Below are 25,710 nucleotides of genomic sequence, written 5' to 3'. Positions count from 1 at the left end.
GCTCTGTCAAAAATATGAAAATTAATTTATAGAAAATATATTTGCATTCTATTATAGTCCAGTTTGGTAATAAAATATGGCTTTAAGTTAACAAAGCAATCAAGTGATACTTTTTAGACACAGTATATAAATTGATAAATTGAGATTTCTACTAGATCCTTTTAGTATTATAAATTATTAATTGATTACTTTTCATTTGCATTATTTTGCATATGAATTAATATACTCATAATGTGTGTGTCTGAAAGGAAAACTTCCCTTTTCCATCAGCCCCTGCAATTAGGTACAGTTCAGAGAGTTCTTGGCAAATATAACATTTAGTCATGATTCCAACTCATCCATTTTGTTTCCAACAGTTTAGGGAAAAGCCCCAAGTAAAGTTTGCTCTCCACTTATACATCCAAACCACTATTTAAACATGAAGTCATGTATTTCTAATTGGCTACGTGGCACCTGAAACCATGATTAAACTTCAACTTCTATGGGGGCAATAATTATCTTATTAAAGATCATTTCTACTGGATAACAAATATGTAAAACATGAGTTTTTTCCTGATACATTGGCATTCCCTTGAGCTTACTTGTCCTGTCAAAATTTGCCCTTTCCTCTAATGGATTTCAATGACTGGTATCTATTTGATTTTGTTGCATTTGTGCATTTTACTTCTCACCACCCACAGATTCTAAAATTGATCATACACTTTTCTTGTAATTCTGCTAACTTTCCTTTGGGTTGCCCACTCTTCTCCCTTTCCATCATTAAATCTCCTGATAATGCTTCAGAATTTCTCATCCCAGTAAAAGGAAAAATAGAGAAATGGAAGTGCAGAATGCATTATCATGGTTGACAGTGTCTGAACTCAGAATGAGGTCAGCGTGAGGGCAAAAAGTGGACATCAGCTTTCTTCAAACACCTCAAGTCAGAAAAGATGATGAATGTAGGAGATAAGGAGAAGTAATCGTGTTTTCTACATCTATTGTCTCTGCTCAGCTTTTCCTTTAGTTTAGCACATTCATTTTTAACTGTGATATACAGACTAAGAGTCAAACAATTTCCCTCTGTCTCATGAAGAAATACTGAAGTGCCCCATTTATTTGGACATGTGACAATATCTTTCACAATTTGTCTTTAGATCGGCATGCAAGATTTTCTATGATTTAATATGTTTAAATATGAACAGAAGCTTTTTCTTTCATTAGCATCTAATTCTTTTTGAGAGTCGTCTCTGTTTTTTATTTATATTTATAAAGTAATAATTTAAAATGAATACTCTTAGACCCAATAGAGATGTGATTTATCAAAGACTATCAAAATAGCCACTCATGTTATATATAATAACTGCAAAATACTTCCCACTTTTATGACTTAAGTGTGAGAAATCTTGAGACTATTTTATGCTACTTTTAATTTGATATTGCTTGACAATAATCCTTTGAGAAATTTTAAATCACCAACTATTAAATATAAATCTCTTACATTTTACAGTTTTAACACTGTAATGTAACAATTATGGATTGGTTGCTTTTAAAATAGATGTTAATTAGGTTGAAACACCCATTGTTCCTAAATTTCTGTTAAGTTGGGGTCTCCATTGCTGCTGCCATGGAGTCTCCATTTCTGCTTCTTAGTGAGATCTTCCTTCGAGTGGGCTCCTTCAGAAATGTAAATTTCCAGTGTAAGTTTACAAGGTAAACTCCGCTCAAGTTTGCTCTTAAGGACAGCCTAATAACAGTCACCAAACAATGAGATACTGTGGTGTGAACCTGATAATAACCAGATAGTCGGCTTCATTGAGGTCCTGAGGCTACAACTGACTTTTTGTTATCACTTAGAGTTCTTTTAACATATTAGGCTTTATGGGTTCCAGACAGTTGGAAACAATGTGTAATGCTCTAGACCTTCCTCTTCTAAAACCTATGACTGCCAGGTAGTCCTCTACCTATGCTTTCCCTAACTCAGAGGCACAAGAGCCACAGAACTCTGCTCAGCCTCCAGGGAGCAACTGAACATCTACTTCATTCTCACATTCCACCATCTCTGTTGACTGTGCACCCATGTCACCACCTCCTGGCAGTAGAGTTGGGACTCGTCAACTTCCTAGAATCTGAATTTTTATGTCACTAAATACCAAGCATGAAATATTTTTATTAGTTTACATTGTTTTGTTAATTATAATCAGTAATGATATGGTTTGCCTCTGTAACCCACCAGAATCTCATCTTGAATTGTAATCTGAACTGTAATCCCCATGTGTTGGGGGTGGGACCTTGTGGGAGGTAATTAGAACATGGGAGCAGTTCCCCCATGGTGTTCTCATGATACTGAGTGAGAGATCATGAGATCCAATGGTTTTATAAAGGACTCCCCCCCACCTCACTTCACTTGGCACGATTTTCACTTCTCTCTCCTGCTGCCATATGAAGAAGGATGTGTTTGCTTTCCCTTCTGTCATGATTGTACGTTTCCTGAGGCCTCCCCAACCATGTGGAACTGTGAGCCAATTTAACCTCTTTCCTTTATAAATTACCCAGTCTTGGGTATTTCTTCATAGCAGCGTGAGAACAGACTAATACAGGAAATTGATACCACACAGAGTGGGGTACTGCTATAAAGATACCCCAAAATGTGGAAGCAACTTTGGAACTGGGTAGCAGGCAGAGATTGGAACAGTTTGGAGGGCTCGATAGAAGACAGGAAGATGTGGGAAAGTTTGGAACTTCCTAGAGACTTGTTGAATGACTTTGGCCAAAATGCTGATAGTGATATGGACAATGAAGTCCAGGCTGAGATGGTCTCAGATGAAAATGAGGAACTTCTTGGGAACTGGAATAAAAGTGACTCTTACTATGCTTTAGCAAAAAGACTGGCAGCATTTTACCCTTGCCCTAGAGATTTGTGGAACTTTGAACTTGAGAGAGATGATTTAGGGTATCTGGTGGAAGAAATTTTTAAGCAGCAACGTGTTCAAGAAGAGACTTGGGTGCTCTAAAAAGCATTAAGTTTTATGTATTCATTCACAAAGATATGGTTTGGAATTGGAATTTATGTTTAAAAGGGAAGTAGAGCATAAAAGTTTGGAAAATTAGCAGCCTGATGATATGATAGAAAAGAAAAACCCATTTTCTGAGAAGAAATTCAAGCCAGCTGCAGAAATTTGCATAGTAACAAGAAGCCAAATGTTAATCACCAAGATAATGGTGAAAATGTCTCCAGGGCATATCAGAGGTCTTCATGGCAGTCCCTCCCTTCACAGGCTCACAGACCTAGGAGGAAATAATGGTTTCATGGGCCAGGTCGAGGGCCTTGCTTCTTTGCGTAGTCGTGGGACTTGGTGCCCTGTGTCCCAGCCATGGCTAAAAGGAGTCAAATACAGCTCAGACCATTGCTTCAAAGGGTACAAGCCCCAAGCCTTGGCAGCTTACATGTGGTGTTGGGCCTGCAGGTACACAGAAACAAAGAATTGAAGTTTCAGAACCTCCACCTAGAGTTCAGAGGATGTATGGAAATGCCTGGATGTCCAGGCAGAAGTTTGCTTCAAGGACAGAGCCTTCATGGGAGAACCTCTGCTACGAGAGTGCGGAAGGGAAATGTGTGGTTGGAGCCCCCACACAGAGTCCCCACTGAGGCACTGCTTAGTGGAGCTGTGAGAAAAGGGCCACCTTCTTCCAAACCCCAGAATGGTAGATCCACTGACAGCTTGCACTGTGCAACTGGAAAAGCCACAGACACTCAATGCCAGCCTGTTAAAGAAGTTGGGAGGGGGACTGTACCCTGCACAGCCACAGGGGTGGAGTTGCCCAAGGCTGTGGGAGCCCACCTCTTGCATCAGTGTAACCTGGATGTGAGACATGGAGTCAAAGGAGATAATTCAAAGCTTTACGATTTGACTGCCCCACTGGAGGAGACTGTAGCCCCTTCGTTTTGGCCAATTTCTTCCATTTGGAATGGGTGTATTTACCCAATGCCTGTACTAATATTGTATCTAAGAAGTAACTAACTTGCTTTTGATTTTACAGGCTTATAGACAGAAGGGACTTGCCTTGTCTTAGATGCGACTTTGGACCTGGAATTTTGGGTTAATGCTGGAATGAGTTAACACTTTGGAGGACTGTTGGAAGGGCATGATTGTGTTTGTAATGTGAGGGCATGAGATTTGGGAGGGGCCAGTGGCAGAATGATATGGTTTCGCTCTGTGTCCCCACCCAAATCACATCTTGAATTATAATCTGAATTGTAATTTCCACAGGTTGGGGGTGGGACCTTGTGGGAGGTGATTAGATCATGGGACAGTTCCTCTATGCTCTTCTCATGATACTAAGTAAGTTCTCGTAAGATTTGGTGGTTTTATGAGGAGCTTTCGCCCCTTCAGTTGGCACTTCTTTCAGTTCTCTGTCCTGCTTCCATGTGAAGAAGGACATGTTTGCTACCCCTTCTGCCATGATTGTAAGTTTCCTAAGGCCTCCCCAGCCATATGGAACTGTGAGTCAATTAAATTTCTTTCCTTTATAAATTACCCAGTCTCAGGCAGTTCTTTATAGCAGCATGAGAATGAACTAATACAAATAATAACTTTTTTATTTGGTTATGGGTTGTTTAGATTTATTATTTTATAACTTTGATATCAGTTGATAATTTAACAGATTAATAATCTACAGACCTCAAATTCAAACAATGTATGGATATTTTATTTTTGTGATTTCAGATTCTTTGTATACCTTCTTTAGATTTTAAAATTATCTAAATATAGTTTGAAGTCAGGTAGCGTGATGCCTCCAGCTTTGTTCTTTTGACTTAGGATTGTCTTGGCAATGCGGGCTCTTTTTTGGTTCCATATGAACTTTAAAGCAGTTTTTTCCAATTCTGTGAAGAAACTCATTGGTAGCTTGATGGGGATGGCATTGAATCTATAAATTACCTTGGGCAGTATGGCCATTTTCACAATATTGATTCTTCCTATCCATGAGCATGGTATGTTCTTCCATTTGTTTGTGTCCTCTTTTATTTCACTGAGCAGTGGTTTGTAGTTCTCCTTGAAGAGGTCCTTTACATCCCTTGTAAGTTGGATTCCTAGGTGTTTCATTCTCTTTGAAGCAATTGTGAATGGAAGTTCATTCATGATTTGGCTCTCTGTTTGTCTGTTACTGGTGTATAAGAATGTTTGTGATTTTTGCACATTAATTTTGTATCCTGAGACTTTGCTGAAGTTGCTTATCAGCTTAAGGAGATTTTGGGCTGAGACAATGGGGTTTTCTAAATATACAATCACGTCATCTGCAAAAAGGGACAATTTGACTTCTTCTTTTCCTAACTGAATACCCTTGATTTCTTTCTCTTGCCTGATTGCCCTAGCCAGAACTTCCAACAGATATAAGATATAAGTGGGGATATATGTTTTGTGAAAAGTCATTAAAATTCAAAGGAGGAAGTTAATATGTGATTGATAGATGTGTTGATGTCTGCCTTTTTAAAAGCATCAAAATAATTACAAATGTTTTCTTTTGAAAGTTGGCCAGGGATACTTTGCCCTGACCGTTTTAAAGGGAAATATGTGACCTATGACCCAGATGGAAATGTTGAAGAGTATCACATAGAATTCCTGGGCGATCCTCATTCAAGATCATGGATAAAGGCAACCTTCGTTGGACATTATAGTATCACATTAAAGGTAGGTACAGTAACATCAAAACTTTATTCTTCTTGCACTTATTTTTAGTTATGGTAATTTTTATCTTTGATCATAAAATACAATTATTTGCTTTTAGATTTATATAAATAAATGTATGCTGTTTATTTAATTGAAATATTTGTATTTTTAGTGTTTTTCTCAAAGAAAGTAGGGACATAAAATCGTTGTGGGAGTTTTAAATTTTATTTTTCTAATGGCAATATAATAAAAATCAACTGAAGACTTTATGTGACTGCCTTTTGAAACAATTTTAAGACTATAATTTGGGAATTTTTACATTTTCTTGAGAAGAGGAGACCGTTATAGCCATAGCTCACAGGAAAAATTAATTATGGATTGCAACCAGCTTTTCAATTTCAAATGGAATATTTCATTTATACTAACTCCTTTGGTATCTTTTCGACTCTTTTTAAACTTTAAATCTCACACTACACTTAATGGATAGACTATTAGGTTAGTGCAAAAGTAACTGCGATTTTGCCATTACTTTTGCACCAACCTAATAGTTTCTCAAATTGATGAGAATAGGTAAACTGGACCTATTTCCAAGTATTTGGTTTAATAAGTATAAACCAATTAAATGACCTGTGTTTATATTCTAATACTGAAACTTTTCATCTGCAAATCATGCTTTTATTAAAACTTGATAAAAAGTAGATGTCAGAAATGTGGATAACTTTTACTTAATTTTAGTATTTTCTGTTTTTTCTTTTTTTTTTTTCTTTTTTTTTTGCGATGGCCAGCCTTGAATTACTGCGCTCAGGTGATCCTCCTGCCTCAGTCTCCCAAGTAGCTAAGTCTACAAGCATACACTACTGCGTCCAGCTGGATGTTTTTTGTTTTGTTAATAGTGAGATGTGTACATATTTAGAAATACAAATAAGTACATACACGTATTTAAAACATGCAATTTAATCCACAGTAAAATGAAATCTTTAAATATTGGGGTAATTTTAAATGGGCTTTTACTATATCTTTGGCAAATATATGGTAAAAACTATGTATTTTTTTACTCTTTTGTTTGGTATTTTATACTATTCAGTTTGAAGCAGGTAAGAGGGGAGGCTGTTTTTGTGAAAACATTTAAGTATGGAATAACGCCATATCAACCAATTTCATGCTAGTTGTGATCCAGTCATCTTTACATGAGGCATCTTCTCTGCTCTGATGTTTTGAATGTGCTCCTAGATACTTCTGCTGGCAATCACAGAAGACAGGATAGAATATTCCATCTGGGCCCCTTTATAAAGGATAGGGGAATCTTTTAGCTGCTCATGAAGCTGACCTTAGAATCTTAGCTCGGGATAGCTGAGATTTCCCTTGCTTTGAAGATGGAGATTGTATTGACTCCAATTTACGCTCTATTGCCTAGACTTCCCAGGGATTTAATCTTTTATGGTCCTTTCCACTTTGGAGCTCCTATATCCTCAAATGCTATCTCTATACTGCATCACATTGATCCAGATATTAAATACATGCCCCCGACTTCAGAAAAAAAGACAGGACCACTTACATGAAAAGTAATGTATAGTTAAACAATGTAGAGTTTTAAAAATATTTTCTAGAGGAGAGGTATGTAAATTGTACAAGTTGTCTGATCACTTTTTCTAAAACCGGATGAAGAATGATAGTCATGTATAATTTTCTCTGGTTATAGCTGATTAAATCTTACTTCATACACTATTTCAACATCATTTCCCTCTAAATTAATTCTTCTAAACTAATTACTTTAACAACTAATTAAATAATATTTCAGGATTTTCACTGAATATGGACTCTGTATTTTGCAGTACATATGTTAAGGTGGGATAGACATAAATTTGCCTACAAAGACCTGCATTATATGCATTTAAATTAAATTTTTTTTGTTTTGCTATGAAAATTTTAACTATTTTCTTTTGGTTCAATCATGTTTGTCTAGTCTTTTAAATAGTTAATTTAATAGGTACATGGTTGACATGTTTATGAGACCTCTGACTTAATTAATTTTATTGTTAAGAGCACAATAGTACTTAGTCATTCTCTAGTCATACAGATAATAGAGTTTTCCCCTGATAAATGGAACTATTTATTAATACACTGAGATATACTCCAGAAAATAGTTGAAGGTAATATTTTTATTGTAGATTTATAATTGATGTTAGTTTATATATTTTAGTTTTTAATAGGTAGCTATAAACATAGCTGAAATCCAGCTTCCTCTCTTATAAAGAAGCCTTGATATTCCTGAAAGTATTCAGAGATGGGATTCTGGGAAGATGGTAGAGTAGGAAGCACCATGAATATGTCTCTCCACCTAGACAACAATCAGACCCTGGAAGAATCTGTCTAATGTAACTATTTTTGAACTCGAGTCTATTGAAGACTTGAAACTTCCACGAAAAGGCTTGGACTGTATGCTGCAGTTAATTTCCATCAACTCTAGCTCTTAACACAGTTGCAGCTACCAGTCCCCATTCCCAGTCCTGTGGCAGACAGTTGCACATGTTTCTGGAGCATCTTGCACATAGCTTACAGGAGCTGAGGTGGGCAAAAACGACCTTGTTTTTCAAATATTGGGGATCTGTGCTGTAATCATCTATTGCTGCTGATGATCACAAAGGTTCAGACAATGAAAGAGGCAGCTACTGTTATTGTAATCTCCCTCATTTTTGCAAGCCCCTCCCCCTTCAGCCGAAGTGACTTCCAGGGGATTTAAAGGGCTGGCACCCTTTTGCACCACCACTTTCATTTTTCCATTTTTCCTCTTATGAAAGCCAGACATTAAACACTAGGAAATTTGAAACCAACTGCATATACAAGGAAAATTAGAAAGTGACTGCACAGGCAGAGGGAAAGGTGCAGGCTCAGAAAAGACCTGAGCAACACTCAAAGTTTTAGTTCAGGCTGATCCTTGGCACAAAGATAGCCTACAACAATAAAAAACAACAACAACAACAAAAAACACAAAAGCAATAACAAAAACAGCAAATTGTGGAGAAGAGGATGAATCTGATTTTCAAACTTATCACATTGTTAGACTTAAATGTCCAGTTTTCAACGAAACTTCATAAGGCCTATAAAGAAATAGGAAAGTATGGCTCATTTAAAGGAAAAAAAAAAATCAACAGATACTGTCCCTGAAAAAACTTGATGGCAGATCTTCTAGACAAAGACTTTAAAGCTACTGTCTTAAAGATGCTCAAAGAACTAAAGGAAGATTTTGAGAGTCAAGAACATGATGTACGAACAAAAGACAAATATGAATAAGGAAATAGAAAATCTAAAAGAAAACCAAAAGAAATTTAGGAACAGAAAAGTAAAACTGAAATGAAAAGTTCACTACAGGGATTCAAAGACAAATTAGAACACAGAGAAGAAAGAATCAGCAAACTTGAAGACAGAACAGTAGAAATTATTGAGTCTAAGTGTATTAGTCAGGGTTCTCTAGAGGGACAGAACTAATAGCATACATATATGTGTGTGTGTGTGTATATATATATGTGTATATATATGTATTTGTGTGTGTGTGTATATATATATATACACACATATATTTTTATATACCTACATATAAAGGGGAGTTTATTAAGTATTAACTTACATGATCACAACATCCACAATAGGCTGTCTGCAAGCTTGAGGAGCAAAGAGAACGAGTCCAAATCTCAAAACTGAAGAACTTGGAGTCTGATGTTTAAGGACAGGAAGCATCCAGCACGGGAGAAAGATGTAGGCTGGGAGGCTAGGCCAGTCTCTCCTTTTCACATTTTTCTGCCTGCTTTATATTTGCTGGCAGCTGATTAAATGTTGCCCACCCAAATAAGGGTGGCTCTGCCTTTCCCAGCCCAATGACTCAAATATTAGTCTCCTTTGGCAACACCCTCTCAGACACACCCAAGATCAATACTTTGTATCCTTCAATCCAATCAAGTTGACACTCAGTGTTAACCATCCCTTGGCGACTTGAACCTGTACACATCTCCTGAGATCATACATAGTCTTCAAATAAAGACAATAATAAGGTCATAATTATGCAGAACATAATACAACTATTCTTTGTACAATTGGAAATGCACCAGTTCTCAACCCAAATACTATTACATAAAGTTAGCAATACTTAAATGCTGATGTGAAGTCAATAAATCTTATGTCACATGATAAAGGAAAAAGGAAATAAAGTGAAGATATTTTCTTAGTACAAGTATATACGTGAACGAACATGTTTTTAACAAAGAATGGGGCAATACTCATGACAATTACAGTCCCATTTCTGCAGCTGGTCATGTGGTTGTAGCTGGTATTGATGACTACCTTCTTCTACTACCCATTCTGTATTCCTTTTGCCTTCAGTAAGCATCTCAGCAGGTCATGGTTTTTTTCCTGGTGAAGTGACCCAAACCTTCATTCCTGAGGGGTCTGGGCTATTTGTAGTCCTGCCTGGATTGCGCTGTTGTAGTTTGCCATTGACCTTAATCACAGGGCATGGTAATACTAAGAGAAACTCTCATGGATCTCCTGTATTCTATGCATACTCTTCCTTACCTCCATTGTGGAGTAGTAGACTGATTGCATCTTGATAGACCAGGTCAATCACCCCAGCCAACATTGTAACTCCCTTAGCCTTTTGACTTAAAGGTAGGAGGAGCCCAAAGTGTCCAGGTGGCAATCTTAACTTCCAGTTTAATGGAAACGTTATTGTGTCCTCTGATGGCAGCATTCCTCCCTCTGGAACTAAGACCTCTAGGACAGCAAAACATAATGTCACAGAAACTGGAAGCAAAAATTTTGCTAGTGGATCATTAGAGGTGATGGTGAGTGGTGCCACTTCCACTTCTACCTCTTGATTCCTGGACCTCTTGATTCCATGAATCCTGGCTATGGGAGAAACAGTACCATATATTAGATGCTGATTCAGAATATACACAGCCTTCTGGAGAACTTTGCCCCAGCAAAATATTGCCACCTAATTGGCATTATAATTGTGACTTCAAATGGCTATTCCACTGTTCTATCAATCCAGCTGCTCCAGGGTGATGGGTAACATAGTAAGACCAGTGAATTTTATGAGCATGAGCCCACTGCCATGCTTCTCTAGCTGTAAAGTGAGTGCCTTGATCAGAGACAATGCTGTGTGGAATACCATGACGGTGGATAAGGCATTCTGTGAGTCGACGGATGGTAGTCTTGGCAGAAGCATTGTGTGCAGGTTAGGCAGCCCATATCCAGAGTAAGTGTCTATTCCAGTGAGGACCTCTGCCATTTCCATGATGATAGACATCCAATATAATCAACTAGCTTCCAGGTAGCTGGCTGATCACCCCAAGGAATGGTGCCCATATCGAGGACTCAGTGTTGGTCTCTGCTGCTGGCAAATTGGGCACTCAGCAGTGGCTGTAGCCAGGTCAGCCTTGGTGAGTGGAAGTCCATGTTGCTGAGTCCATGCATAACCTCCATCCCTGCCACCATGGCCACTTTGTTCATGGGCCCGTTGGGTGATGACAAGGATGACTGAGAAAGAGGCTGAGTGGTGTCCACAGAACGCGGTCATCCTATCCACTTGATTATTGAAATCCTCCTCTTCTGGGGTCACCTGTTGGTGAGCACTCACATGGGGTACAAATATCTTCACAGTTTTTGACCACTCAGAGAGGTCCATCCACATACCTCTTCCCCACATTTTTTTGTTACCAATTTTCCAGTCGTGCTTCTTCCAAGTCCCTGACTATCCAGCCAAACCATTGGCTACAGCTCTTGAATCAGTATATAATCACACATCTGTAGATTTCTCCTTCCATGCAAAGTGCACAACCAGGTGCACTGCTTGAAGTTTTGCCTACTGGGAAGATTACCCTTCACAGCTTTCCTTCAGAGATGTCCTAGAAAGGGGCTATAGTGCTGCAGCTGTCCACTTTCGAGTGTGGTGCCTGCATATCATGCAGAACCATCTCTTCTGTCAGCTGATCACAGGGAATTCATCATGAGGCCATTGGTTCAGGCTGGGGGAGAGAAGGCAGGGTGGCAGGAGTGGAGACGGTGGAATTTGAGACACTTCCCCATGTAACTTACTTGTGCCTTCAGGACCTGCTTGAGCCCGATCACATATACCACTTCCATTTGATGGTGGAATTCTGCTGTGCACAACCCAGTTTATGGCTAGATGGGTCAGAAAGCACCTAGTTCATGATAGGCAGTTCAGGTCACATGGGGACTTGCTAATCCATAGTCAAATGTTCAGTTTCCACCAAAGTCCAGTAACAGGCCAAGAGCTGTCTCTCAAAAGGAGAGTAGTTATCTGCAGAAGACGGCAGGGCCTTGCTCCAAAATCCTGGAGGCCTCCACTGTGATTTACCTATTTGGGCCTGCCAAAGGCTCCAGACAGCATCCTTACCTGCCATTGACACTTCAAGAAACATTGGATCTGCTGGGTCATATGGCCCAAGTGACAGAACAGTTTGCACAGCAGCCTGGACCTGTTGCATAGCCTTCTCCTGTTCTGGACCCCACTCAAAACTGGCAGCCTTTTGGGTCACTCAATAAATGCACCACAGTAACACAGCCAAATGAGGAATGCGTCGACTCCAAAATCCAAATAAACCCATTAGGCATCGTGCCTCTTTCTTGGTTGTAGGAGAGTCCAAATGCAGCAACTTATCCTTCCCCTTAGAAGGAATATCTCAACAAGCCCCACATCACTGGACTCCTAGAAATTTTGCTGAGGTAGAAGTTCCCTGAATTTTAGTTGGATTTATTTCCCATCCTCTGGCATGCAAATGTCTCACCAATAAGTCCAGTGTGTTTGCTACTTCTTCCTCACGGGATCCAGTCAGCATAATGTCATCAATGCAGTGGACCAGTGTGATACTTCATGGAAGTGAAAAGCGATCAAGGTCTCTCTGAATAAGATTACGACACAAAGCTGGACAGTGGATATACCCCTGAGGTAGGACAGCAAAAGTATATTGCTGGCCTTGCCACCTGAAGGAAAATTGCTTCTGGTGGGCCTTATGGACAAGAATGGAGAAAAAGGCATTTGCCAAATCAGTGGCTGCATATCAGGTACCAAGAAATGTGTTAATTTGCTCAAGCAATGAAACCACATCTGGTACAGCAGCTGCAATTGGAATCACCACTTGTTTACACATATGATAATCCACTGTCATTCTCCAAGATCCATCTGCTTTCTACACAGGCCAAATGGGAGAGTTGAATGGGGATGTGGTGGGAATCACCTCCCCTTCGTCCTTCAAGTCCTTGATGGTGGCAATAATCTCCACAGTCCCTCCAGAGATGCGATATTGTTTTTGATTTACTATTTCTCTAGCTAGAGGCAGCTCTAATGGCTTCTGTTTTGCCCTTCCCACCATTATAGCCCTCACCCTACCAGTCAGGGAGCCAGTGTGGGGGTTCTGCCTGCTGCTACATATGTCTGTGCCAATTATGCATTCTGGCACTGGGGAAATGACCACAGGATGAGTCTAGGGACCTTCTGGACCCACTGTAAGTCAGACCTGAGCTAAAAACTCCATTAATTACCTAACCTCCATATGCCCCTACTTTAACTGGAGGACCACAATGACATTTTGGGTCCCCTGGAATCAACATCAGCTCAGAGCCAGTGTCCAGTAGTCCCTGAAATTTCTGATCATTTCCCATTCCCCAGTGCACAGTTACCTGGGTGAAAGCCCAGAGGTCTCCTTAGGGACGTATGGGAGAAAGATTCACTGCATAAATTTTTGGTAATGTAGTGGGGTCCTTCCTAAAGGTGACCCGGCCTCCCCTTCATTCAAGTGGTTCTGGGTCTGTAAACTGGATCAAGTCTGGAAATTGATTGAGGGGGTGTGGTTCTCTGTTTTTCCAATTGAAATTAGTCTTTTGTCCATTCAACCTAGTTTTCTGCTTGTATAAATTAAGTAGGAATGCAGTAGGCTTCCTATCAGTTTCACTTCTAGGAACGTTGTGATTAACTAGCCAATACCAGTGGGCTCTACACAAGTCAGACTATTCTGATTGCTGCTTTGCCTCTGCTGTCCATTACAGTAGATATGCCCACCTTGCCTTTAATGGTTGAGTGTCGCCACTTGGCCCCTGCCACCTCAGGATCCAATTATTCTCATTGTATTTAAATTTTGTAGTCGAGTGACCGTGGTTCCCACTGTTAGATCTGACATACAGAGAAGAGCAATTACAGGGCTCCTTAAAATTGCAGATGCTGCCCTCACAAATCTGTTTTGCAAGGCACTGGTCAAGGGTGTATCTTCTGGACCCTCCCAGCTAGGATGAGTAGGTCTAAGTGACTAATCCACTCCACCATCCCAATCTCCCTAACCCTTTGGACCCCTTCCTCTACATTGAACCAAGGAAGATTAGGCATTTCTAGCTCACTCACAGTGAACCATCTTTTAATCCATGTTTCATGTGACCAAGCAAATAAACTGTTAGAACCTTTTTTTAACTCCCCAAGCCACAACATTAAAAGCAGAGTCCCTACTTAATGGGCCCAAATCAATAAATTCAGCCTGATCCAATTCTGTCTTCCTTCCACCATTATCCCACACCATTAATATCCATTTTTATGCCTATTCACCAGATTTCTGTTTATATAAATTAGAGAACTCAAACAGCCCTTTTTGAGTGTAGCACACCTACTCATGGTCACACTCTCAACCTCACCTCTAGGGGTGAGGACTTTAGTTATAGGTCTAGAAGATAGCATGAGTGTTGAGGGTGGCTCCTGAGGAGAATCAACATTATTTTGCCTGGCAGCTGCCTCAGGGGAGGCCATCACTCTTGCCTCAGGCAATGCAGGGTTTATCTCCTCAAAGGCGGAAAGGCTGATGGCAGCGTTGGTCGAGGCAGGGAAGCTGCCACTACAGAGTTTACAAATCCAGTGTCCCCAGCTTCATCAGGGTCCTCCCACATGTCCCCATTCCACAGTGCAGGGTCCCATTCTTTTCCAATCAATGCACTCACTTTTAGAGTAGACACCTGGTGAGGCTGTGCATGCACCTTTCGTTGCAGGTCAGCCACTCGCATGGTAAGAGCTTGTGTCTGTTTTCCACAATTTCAGCTCTTCCTCTACAGGAGATAAGACTCTCACTCAGGGCAATCTTAGCAGATTTGAGACTTAGTATCTGCTTCTTCTGAAGCCGGGAGTTAGAATCCCTGAGTTCATCTTTTGCTTTCATCACTTTGTCCACTGAACTTAGGAGCAACCAATCAGCTTCATTATATTCCTTGGTTCTTTACATATGGTCAAATGTATTATGTATAGAGTCACTAAACTCCTTGCCTCTCATAGGCAGTGAATCAGGAGTGTCAAATGCATTTATTTGGCTAACTCCATAAAAAGTTCACACCATGGAGTATCAGTGTTTTCTATACTATTAGAAGTAGAGTCCTTAGCATTTTGGGGTCTATCATATTAAGCAGCCAACTCCAGAAACCCCCAAACCAATAAAAGAACTCCATCCTTAATATTCTATTCCCCTAGAACCGTGCCTGGTACCAAAATCTGTATTAGTCAGGGTTCTCTAGAGGGATAGAACTAATAGGATATATGTGTGTGTGTGTGTGTGTGTGTGTGTGTGTGTGTGTGTGTGTGTGTGTGTATGTGTATATCCTATTTATACATATATCCTATTAGTGTGTGTATATATCCTATTTGTGTGTGTGTGTGTGTGTATATGTGTGTGTGTGTGTGTGTGTGTATATATATATATCTCCTGTTAGTGTGTGTGTGTATATATATATGAGTTTATTAAGTATTAACTCACCACTTGGGTTACAGAGTGAGGCCCTAACATTATTAGTCTAAAAGCTAGTATATGTAACTTTGGCTTATAACTCCATATTTTGTTTTCTGCATAACTTAAGAGACTGATGCTCTTCAAAGAATTATTAGTTTATATTTTTGGGCAAACAACATATAAAGATGAAATTTCATGACAGCAACTGAAAGGGGCAGGGATGAAGCTGTTAAAGGAGCAGAATTTGTGTATGTTGTGGAAGATAAGCTGGTATAAATTCAAATTAAAGTGTTATAACTTAAGGATGTAATCCTCATGTTAAACATAAAGAAAACAGCTATAGAATATATGCACAAGGAAATGAGAAAGGAATTTAAATGTTTCAGTATAAAAAATTAAATATAAAAGATGCCAGTAAGGCAAGAAATGAGGAACAAAAAGCTGTAAGGCGTATTGAAACAAATAACAAAATGACAGAAATAAGTCCCTTACTAGTAATTATTTAAATAGATTAAACTCCCCAATCAAAAGACAGAGATTAATAGAATGAATAAAAAGACATGATCTTACTATCTGCTCTCTAACGAGAGACTCATTTTAGATCCAAAGACACAAATAGACTGAAAGTGAAACAATGAGAAAAGATGTTCCATGCAAATAGTAACCAAAAGAGAACAGGGGTGGCTATACTAATAAACAAACATAATAACAAAATAAACATAAATGTTACAAGAAACAAAGGATACAACAACAGAACAAAATAAGGATATTTTAATGAATAAGATGTTCTCTATATAGCGAGAAGATATAACTATTATAAACATGCATCTGTTAAAAGATTATTAAACCATATGAAGCAAAATCTTCCAGAATTGAAGGGAGAAATGGACAGTTCAACAATAATAGTTGGAGACTTAATAACCCATTCTCAGTAATGGATAGACCACTAGGCAGAATATAAGTAAAGAAATAGAGGACTCAAATAACACAGTAAACCAAATAGATTTAACAGACATGTACAAAACACTCTACCCAACAAGAATAGTATATTTTCTCAGGTTCACATGGGACATTTTCTACAACAGATGACATGATGGACCACAAATTAAGTCTCAAGAGATTTTTAAAAGACAGATGTAATGTAGAGTATTATCTCGGACCACAATGAAATGAAGGTAGAAATAATAAGAGGTAAAATTAGAATTTGTGGGAATTAAACACACCCCAAGACAACCAATGCATCAAAGAAAAAATTATAAGGGAAATAGGCTAACACTTAGAGATGAATGAAACACATCTTAGATAAAACAAAAACACAGGACACTAAAACTTATGGTATGCAATGAAAACAGTACTGAGGGAAAAATTTATACCTACAAACACTTATTGAAAAACAAGAAATATTTCAAATCAGCAACCTAACTTTACAACTTAGAGGACCAGAAAAAGAAAAACTAAATCCAAAGCTACTAGAAGGAAGGAAATAATAAAGATAAGAGCAGAGATAAGATATATAATAGAAAAACAATAGAGAAAATCAATGAAAACAGAAGTTGGTTCTTTGAGAAGATCAATAAAATCGTCAAACCTTTAGCTAGATGTACTAAGAATTAAAGAGAAAAGACTCAAATTACTAAAGTCAGAAATAAAGCAGGGACATTACTACCAATTCTACATAAATAAAAATGACTATAAGAGCATACTGTGGACAGTTATACAGCAACAAATTGGATAACCTAGATGAAATTTATAAATTCCTAGAAACACAAAACCTAGCAAAACTAAAGCATGAAGAAATAGAAAACCTGAGTAGACCTGTAAGTAGTAATGAAATTGAATTAGTAATCCAAAATCTCCCAACAATAAAGAATCCTGGACATGATGGCTTCACTTTGAAGTCTACCAAACACTTAAAGAACAAATACTGATCCTTCAAATCCTACTTTTCCAAAAACCTGGATAGGAGGGCACACTTCCTAACTCATTCTATAAGGCCAACATTACTCTGGTACAAAAGGCAGATTAAAACACTGCACAGAAAGAAAACTATAGGCTAGTATTCCTTATTTACATTGATGCAAAAAGTCAACAAAATACTAACAAACGTATTTCAGTAGAATAGTAAAATAATTATACACTATGGCAAAATAGGATTTATCTTGGAACGTAAGAACAGTTCAATATATAAAAATCAATGAATGTAATATACCACATTACCAGAATGACGGAAAAAATCGTTAATTAATTAATCATTTCTATATTAATTAATTAATGTACAAAAAGGATTTGACAAGATTCAACAACATTTCATGATTTAAAAAAAAAAAAAAAAAAAACCAGGAATGGAAGGCTACTATCTCAACATAATAAAAGCCATATATGAAAACTCATGGAAAACATTATATTCAAAGATGAAGAATTAAAATATTTTCTTCTGAGATGAGGAAAAAGGCACAGATGCCAACTTTCACCATTCTATTCAACATAGTTCTGAAAGTTCTAGCCAGAGCAATTAGGCAAGAAAAAAGACATCAAAGTTATCTAGCTTCCAGGGATGTTTTCAAGAGGCACTCAGAATGGACCAGGATTTGACATACATCGTAGGGTTTCCTACAATACAACCAGTAATAAAACTAGGCTGTCCTGAATCCCTGGTAATAGAATTGTTTACCTTTATACAAAGAAGGTTGGGAAAGCACCAAATCTGCATGTGGTGTGTGCCCAGGCAGACTTAGAGGGGTTCGTGCTATATGGCCTAAATTTCTTATGCGATTGTCCAAAACAAAGAAACATGTCAGCAGGCCCTATGGTGTTTCCATGTGTACTAAATGTTTTCATGACAGGATCAAGTGTGCTTTCCTTATTGAGGAGCAGAAAATTGTTGTGAAATTGTTTAAGGTACAAGCACAGAGTCAGAAAGCTAAATTAAAAAATGAAGCCTTTTTTAAGTAACAAAAATTAAAAGTCTTTAAAAAAAATCCAAATTGGACAGAAAGAAGTAAAATTATCTTTCTTTGCAGATGATATGATCTTATGAGTAGAAAACCTTAAAGATTCCACACACAAAAAAATAGAACCAATAAGTGAATTCAACGAAGCAGCAGAAACACAGAAATTCAGTTGCAGTTCCATACACTAAGAATGCCAAAAGATAATTATAAAAATGATTCCATTTACAATGCCATCAAAAAGAATAAACCATCTGAGAATTAACCAGGAAGATCAAATACTTGTACAATGAAAACTACAAAACATTGGTGAACAAAGTTAGAGAAGATATAAATAAATAGATAGAAACATGTTCCATGTCCACAGATTGGAATTTACTATTGTTAAAATGTTAATACTGACCGGATGTGGTGGCTCACACCTGTAATCCCAGCATTTTGGGAGGCGGAGGAGGATGTAACACTTGGGGCCAGGAGTTCAAGACCAGCTTGGCCACCATGGAAAAACCCCATCTCTACTAAAAATACAAAAATTAGCTAGGCACGTTGGCGCATGCCTATAATACCAGCTACTCGAGTGGCTGAAGCATGAGAATCGCTTGAATCCGGGAGACAGAGGTTGCAATGAGCTGAGATTGTGCCACTACACTCCAGCCTGGGCCACAGAGTGAGACTCTGTCTCCAAAAAAAAAAAAAAAAAAAAAAAGTCAATACTACCCAAAGAAATGTACAGAGTCAATGCAATCCCTATTAAAATCCTAATGATATTTTTGCATGAATAGCAAAACCCATCCTAAATTTATTTGGAATCTCAAGGGACCCTGAATAGCCAAAACAATCTTGAAGAACTAAGCTAGAGGACTCACACTTCCTGATTTCAAAACTTAGGATAAAGCTACAGTAAACCTATAGACAAGTGGAATAGAATAGACAGCCCAGAAATAAGTTCTCATGTAAATAGTCAAATTATTCTTGACAGTAGGGCAAAGACCATTCAATGGGGAAAGGACAATCTTATCACGAAATAGTGCTAGGAAAATTGGCTATTCATATGCAAAAAAATGAAGCTAGACCCTTACCTAAAACCATGTACAAAAATGAGTTCATAATAGATCAAAGACCTAAATGTAAGACCTAAAACTATAAAGTCTTAGAAGAAAACACAGGGCAATAACTAGTGGCATATACCAACAATGGAATATTATTCTGCCTTAAATAGAAAGGAAATACTGACATGCTACATCATGACAGAACCATGAAGATATTACGATAAGTGAAATAATATAATCACACAAAGACAAATACCGTATGATTCCATTTATATGAAGTGCTTAGAACAGTCAAAATTGCTGGGCACAGTGGCTCATGCCTGTAATCCCAGCACTTTGGGAGGCCGAGGCTGGTGGATCACAACGTCAGGAGATTGAGACTATCCTGGCTAACATGGTGAAACCCCATCTCTACTAAAAATAAAAAAAATAAAAAAATAGCTGGGTGCGGTGGCGGGTGCCTGTAGTCCCAGCTACTCCAGAGGCTGAGGCAGGAGAATGGCGTGAACCCTACAGATGGAGCTTCCAGTGAGCCGAGATCGCCCCACTGCACTCCAGCCTGGGCGAAAGAGCAAGACTCCGTCTCAAAAAAAAAAGAATAGTCAAAATTACAGAGACAAAGTAGAATGGTGCTGCCAGGGACTGAGGGAAGTAGAGAATGGGAAGTTATTGTTTAATGGGCACAGAATTTCAGTTTTCAAGATGAAAACAGTATGGAGATAGATGGTGGTGATGATTGCACAACATTATAAATGTTTTTAGTAACACCAAACTGTACATTTAAAATAGTTAAGATGGTAGATTTTATGTGTATTTTATCACAATAAAAAATTACACAAAGTATGTGTTCAACATTTACATCACTCTAGTATTTACTCATAGAAATAACCATGAACATGTGCTGCAGGGCTATTTTTTTAAGCTGATGCATGGTATAGAATTCTTCCCCATTAGTACAAATGATTTTTCTTTTATATTTAGTAGGTACATGTCTGTAGAACCCATGATTTTAAAGTTTATTTTGTAGCTTGATAGGTTACATGATTTAGTGTAGCATTTTAGTGTAGAGTAGTGTAGTATTTGCTCTTCATGCAAGTCTCGTTGTGCGTTAGAAAGCTTTACCAAACAAAAACAATAACAAAAACAGAGAAATGCCTGAGCCTCACTCTACTGGATCAATTAAATCTGAATATCTTGGAAAAGGGCCAGGCATAAGCATTTTTAAGTTCCTCAAGCATTCGAAGTTCCTTAAGTTTTAAGGAGAGAGAACCTCTGATTAAGTTTTTCTCAACTTGAGGCATTACAGTTTTGTTGGTTTTATCCCTACTAGTGTAGTAGTCTAACTTTGTTTATGGCTTAGAGCTTTCTGTTGGCTTTCTTTTTTTTTTTTTTTTTGAGACGGAGTCTCGCTCTGCCGCTCACTGCAAGCTCCACATCCCGGGTTCACGCCATTCTCCTGCCTCAGCCTCCCGAGTATCTGGGACTACAGGCGCCCGCCACCTCGCCCGGCTAGTTTTTTGTATTTTTTAGTAGAGACGGGGTTTCACCGTGTCAGCCAGGATGGTCTCGATCTCCTGAGCTCATGATCCGCCCGTCTCGGCCTCCCAAAGTGCTGGGATTACAGGCTTGAGCCACCGCGCCCGGCCTCTGTTGGCTTTCTTTAGTGTACTTCTTTTGTTAGCCTTTCACTTTCATTTGCCTGGACTGGAAATTATGCGTACTGCCATAAGCTCACATGTCTAACCCAATAGTAATCAGTTTAACTGAACACAACATTGAGGTCATTCTTGTCATTCAATATTATTTATAATTTGTAGATATTGCTGATTCAGAATTTGGACTTAATGTTTATAGCATGTTTAAGTTGATCATCTAGCTTGTAGGTGGCATAGAGCCATTATAATTTTTCTTGGGCATAAATAATGTATTCCTATTAGCAGTATAGTACAACCAGTAATTGCTTAGACTGCACTTTTGTAGTTTTTTATGTTGCCAAGAAGAAGTAGATGGTTCATCCCTGATGCTAAGATGCTCCTATAGTAAAAATGTAGCTTGTCTTATCCATGATGTGAATGGATGTTTTTGGCCATATGTCTTAGTGGTCTGCTTATCATTTTATGTAAGATATTCCTATATAGATATGGAATTATTTGGGGGGGTCCCAGAGATCATTTTGGTATTTATCCATTGTATTATGAAGTTTACCCATATTTTCTAGGGAAATGGAAAGGGAGCATTGCCATATTGCTAAACTTGAGCTTTACAGCTCCAATAATGCTGTTTTCTAATTGTGATAGTCATTAATATTGTTGATCAGCTTTCCAGATCTCTGCCTTCCTGCTGCAAAGTAGAAGTGCACATTTGGCACCCTCACGGTAGGTAGGGCCAGTGCCTTGTGAGTGAAAGTGATGAATGTCATTTGTTTGAGCACTTCACTGCTAGTGAAATATCATCCAGAGTTCTTTCTTTCCATGGCACAGTGACTGGTAATGTTTGAGGTGTCGGTTTGCTGTTGCCTCAGCCTGGATCCTGAGGGACTGCATTCAACATGTGCTGTGATGACTCCAATAGCAAAAAGAGGCCACAGATGTTTATATCAATCATATATTGAGTCTATATATGTAGGCTAAAGATAGGGAGATCTTTTAAACATAATATTTAAAGTCTAACAGACATCATCACTATTTGACATATGGAGGAAATGGAGACTCAGGCTACATGTCTACTCCAATGTCTGTTGGCTAAATGACAGGGCAATGGTTAGAATCCATATATCAAGTCCAAATTCCTTTCTCTTTGTATGCTATGCCAACATATATATCCATAAGCAGTGGCCTAATTTATTTTTGAATGTTTTCTCACATTTGTACCTACAATGAGGAAATATTTTGGTTTTTAATACATGTTGAATGATGGAAGTCTCTGGAAGACTTGCTCTTTACTTGCTGCTCAATGCTCCCCTATGAAGGAATAGAGACCAAGAAGAACAGGCAGAATTCTTATTTTCAAGTTACATTTGCAGTGGTCATTTGACCAGTACACCTGGATTAACATCTAATTAAAAAGTGTTTTGCTTCTAAGATTCATTAGGACCCCAATTCTAAGATGTAGTCTGTGATAAGGATTAGTAAACGAGTTTATAGATTCATCATCTGGCAGCATTTTGCCATCAGAGTAATAGAGTGAAACTGAATACGGATTTATTAGCCAACACACTGGAAAAATACATTGGAAAACAAAAACTAAAAACTAAAAAACTCTTGCACCACGTTCCTACTAGCAAATAATCTTATACAGCTACCAAACTCTCAGTAGAATTTTATTATACTAATCCCATAGTTGGCATAAAATTTGCTGTAATTTTGCAATTATTAGATTCAACCTTTGTTTGTTTTCTAAACATCCTTTAGTTTTTGTCCTGGAGAAAGGTTGAAGGAATTAGAACATGACTCTATAACTGTGATATATTTGTGAATAATCTGCCAAGAAAAACTTTGGTAGTAATTTACAATAGGAAAAGAATAAAGTTGTCAAAGTGGTTAACATAGTGGTTAAAAATACAGGCTCTAGAATCAGGTTCTTTGGGCTTGAAGGATAGCTCTGCTACCTACTAATACTTGACCTACGACAAGTCGCTTAACTTTTACAAATCCCAGATGCCTTATCGTTTTTATTTATTTATTTGTTTATATTTTGAGACGGAGCCTCACTCTGCCACCCAGGCTGGAGTGCAGTGGCACAGTCTCGGCTCACTGCAAGCTCTGCTGCCCCAGTTCAAGCGATTCTCCTTCCGTTCTCCTGCCTCAGCCTCCCGAATAGCAGGGATTACAGGCATCTGCCACTGCGCCTGGCTAATTTTTGTAGTTTAGTAGAGACGGGGTTTCACCAGGTTGGCCAGGTTGGTCTTGAACTCCTGACCTTGTGATCCACCCACCTCAGCCTCCCAAAGTGCTGGGATTACAGGTGTGAGCCACTGTGCCCAGCCACCTTATCTTTAAAATAGAAATTGTGATAGCATCTGCCTTACAAAGTGGATATGAGTGTTAATTGAGATAATACATGTAAAGCATTTAGCATATGCTTGTCATACAGTAGGCTCTCAATAAATGTTAGTTGTTAGTATTCATTGGAAGTAACTAGTTAAATATACAGTTAAATTATCTATTTCCTTTCTCTAGGACTCCATGTCTATAGGAGAGAGTACCAGAAAGATGCTGAGAACAATAAGGTGGAGAATAGTGTCTTTTATTTTGACTAAGATTATATATAGAAAATGACATGATTTTAATGATCTTTATCAACAAACACAATGCTCCCAGAAACTGAGAGAAGTAGAGCTAGCTGATCATCTTATTCTTTGATTCTTCAGTACATGACTGAAATGAGACCATTGCTGCAATGTTTTCATAGTTTCGTGTAAACAGAAGTGTCAAGAACTACTGAAAGCAGTAAATAAGTTAGAGCCTTCTTAATCTGACTACTTGGTGAATGAGTAAGCCCAATATCATCAGTGTCTCCAGAATACTTTGGATTTGTTTGATGGAATTTGGAAGGAGAACAGGAAATACTATATTTCATGTTCTTTGCAACTGAATGAAACCAGTTTCTTTCCCTATCTCTATTGTGCTTTTTGGATTCACTCACGTTTATATATGCTGACTTCGCAGCACCAACTAAATTGTTGAATTCACCTCTATCATCTCTCAACTTCATCTCTTATAAATTTAGATAGCTGTGAACTTGTACTGAAGTTAAAAGTCCAAACCAAATAATATGACCAACTTCACTCAGTATATAAAGAATGGAACAGCTGCCTACCTTTTCCATCATCAAATGCATGAAAAATATATCAACTAGGTTTCTCATATTGACTCTTCAATGGAACAGCAATATTCTTTTCTAAGAAATTTCAATATATAGCTTTCTCGATTTTCTAAAAGTGCTTATTTCCTGTTAAAAAAAAAAAAAACATGAATCAGGTCATTGTTTTTAAGCCAATATACAAGACTCATAAAATTGCCCTCAGAGTCATTTCTCTTATAAGTAAAGTTGCCTTATAATGAGATTTTTTATGTTGGGGTTCTTAAATTAGTAAATCGTTGGAAAGTAACTTCTTGTTACATTCTTCCATCAAGAATGGTAAAGTCCAAAATTCAAAATCAGATAAGAGAAAGTTTACAATTGTGTATATTTATAATAGTATAGATTCTTCATCATTTTCCTTTCATTAATTCTTCCCTTTACCTTATTTTTACACATTCATATATATTGCATTAATAGTGCTGACATCATGAAGCAGGACTTATGTAGGGAGTATGATATCCTAGCATTTTAAAAAATGGGATATTAGGTCATGCAAATATTTGTAAGAAAGAGGAGGATATAGTATTAAATTTTGTGGATTTCCTCCTTTGTTATCTTTGTCATTACAAGCAAGTGTTATTCCCTTTCATGAGTACGCATTATACTTCTTCATCTTACTTTTTCACTTCTAACTTTTAAGTTCAGGAGTACACGTGTAGGATGTGCACGTTTGTTACATAGGTTGGTGTGTGCCATGGTGGTTTGCAGCACAGGTCATCCCATCACCCAGGTATTAAGCCCAGCATCCCTTAGCTACTCTTCCCTATCTTCTCCATCTTTCTACTCCTCACCCTCTGACCGGCCCCAGTGTGTGTTGTCTCTCCCCTTGTGTTTGTTTGGTCTCATTTAGCTCCCACTTAAAAGTGAGAACATGCAATATTTGGTTTTCTGTTCCTGCATTAGATGGCTAAGGATAATGGCCTCTAGCTCCATCCATGTCTGTGCAAAGGACATGATCTTGTTCCTTCTTATGGCTGCACAGTATTTCATGTTGTATGTGTACCACATTTTCTTTATCCAGTCTACCATTGATCGGCATCCAGGTTGATTCAATGTATATGCTATTGTGAATAGTGCTACAGTGAACATATGTGTGCATGTGTCTTTATAATAGAGTGATTTGTATTCCTTTGGGTCTATACCCAGTAATGGGATTGCTGGGTCTAATGGTATTTCTGACTCAAGATCTTTGAGGAATCACCACACAGTCTTCCACAATGGTTGAACTAATTTACACTCCCGCGATCAGTGTATAAGTATTCCCTTTTCTTTACAACCTCACCAGCATCTGTTATTTTTTGACTTTTTAGTAATAGCCATTCTGACTGGTGTGAGATGGTCACTCATTGTGGTTTTGATTTATATTTTTCTGATGATCAGTGATGTTGAACTTTCTTTCATAGGCTTGTTGGCGGCATGTATGTCTTCTTTTGAG

General features: G+C 38.1%; 1 protein-coding gene across 2 annotated transcripts in view; it reads left to right on the top strand.

Annotated features, from left to right (window-relative positions):
• The window catches only part of ZCWPW2 (zinc finger CW-type and PWWP domain containing 2), a 159,521-nt gene that overhangs the window by 68,739 nt on the left and 65,072 nt on the right, over positions 1 to 25,710 (top strand). For both annotated transcript variants that reach the window (XR_012430625.1, XM_015445012.4), the window contains exon 5: positions 5,507 to 5,666. Coding sequence is in view for 1 of the 2 variants with exons in the window: in XM_015445012.4 (XP_015300498.3) it covers positions 5,507 to 5,666 (160 nt within the window). In the remaining variant the exon portion in view is untranslated. The remainder of the gene's footprint in view (positions 1 to 5,506; positions 5,667 to 25,710) is intronic.

This window comes from Macaca fascicularis, chromosome 2 (assembly GCF_037993035.2).
Source record: "Macaca fascicularis isolate 582-1 chromosome 2, T2T-MFA8v1.1".
Taxonomy (NCBI): Eukaryota; Metazoa; Chordata; class Mammalia; order Primates; family Cercopithecidae; genus Macaca; species Macaca fascicularis.
This window is presented reverse-complemented; position numbering and strand designations above follow the sequence as displayed.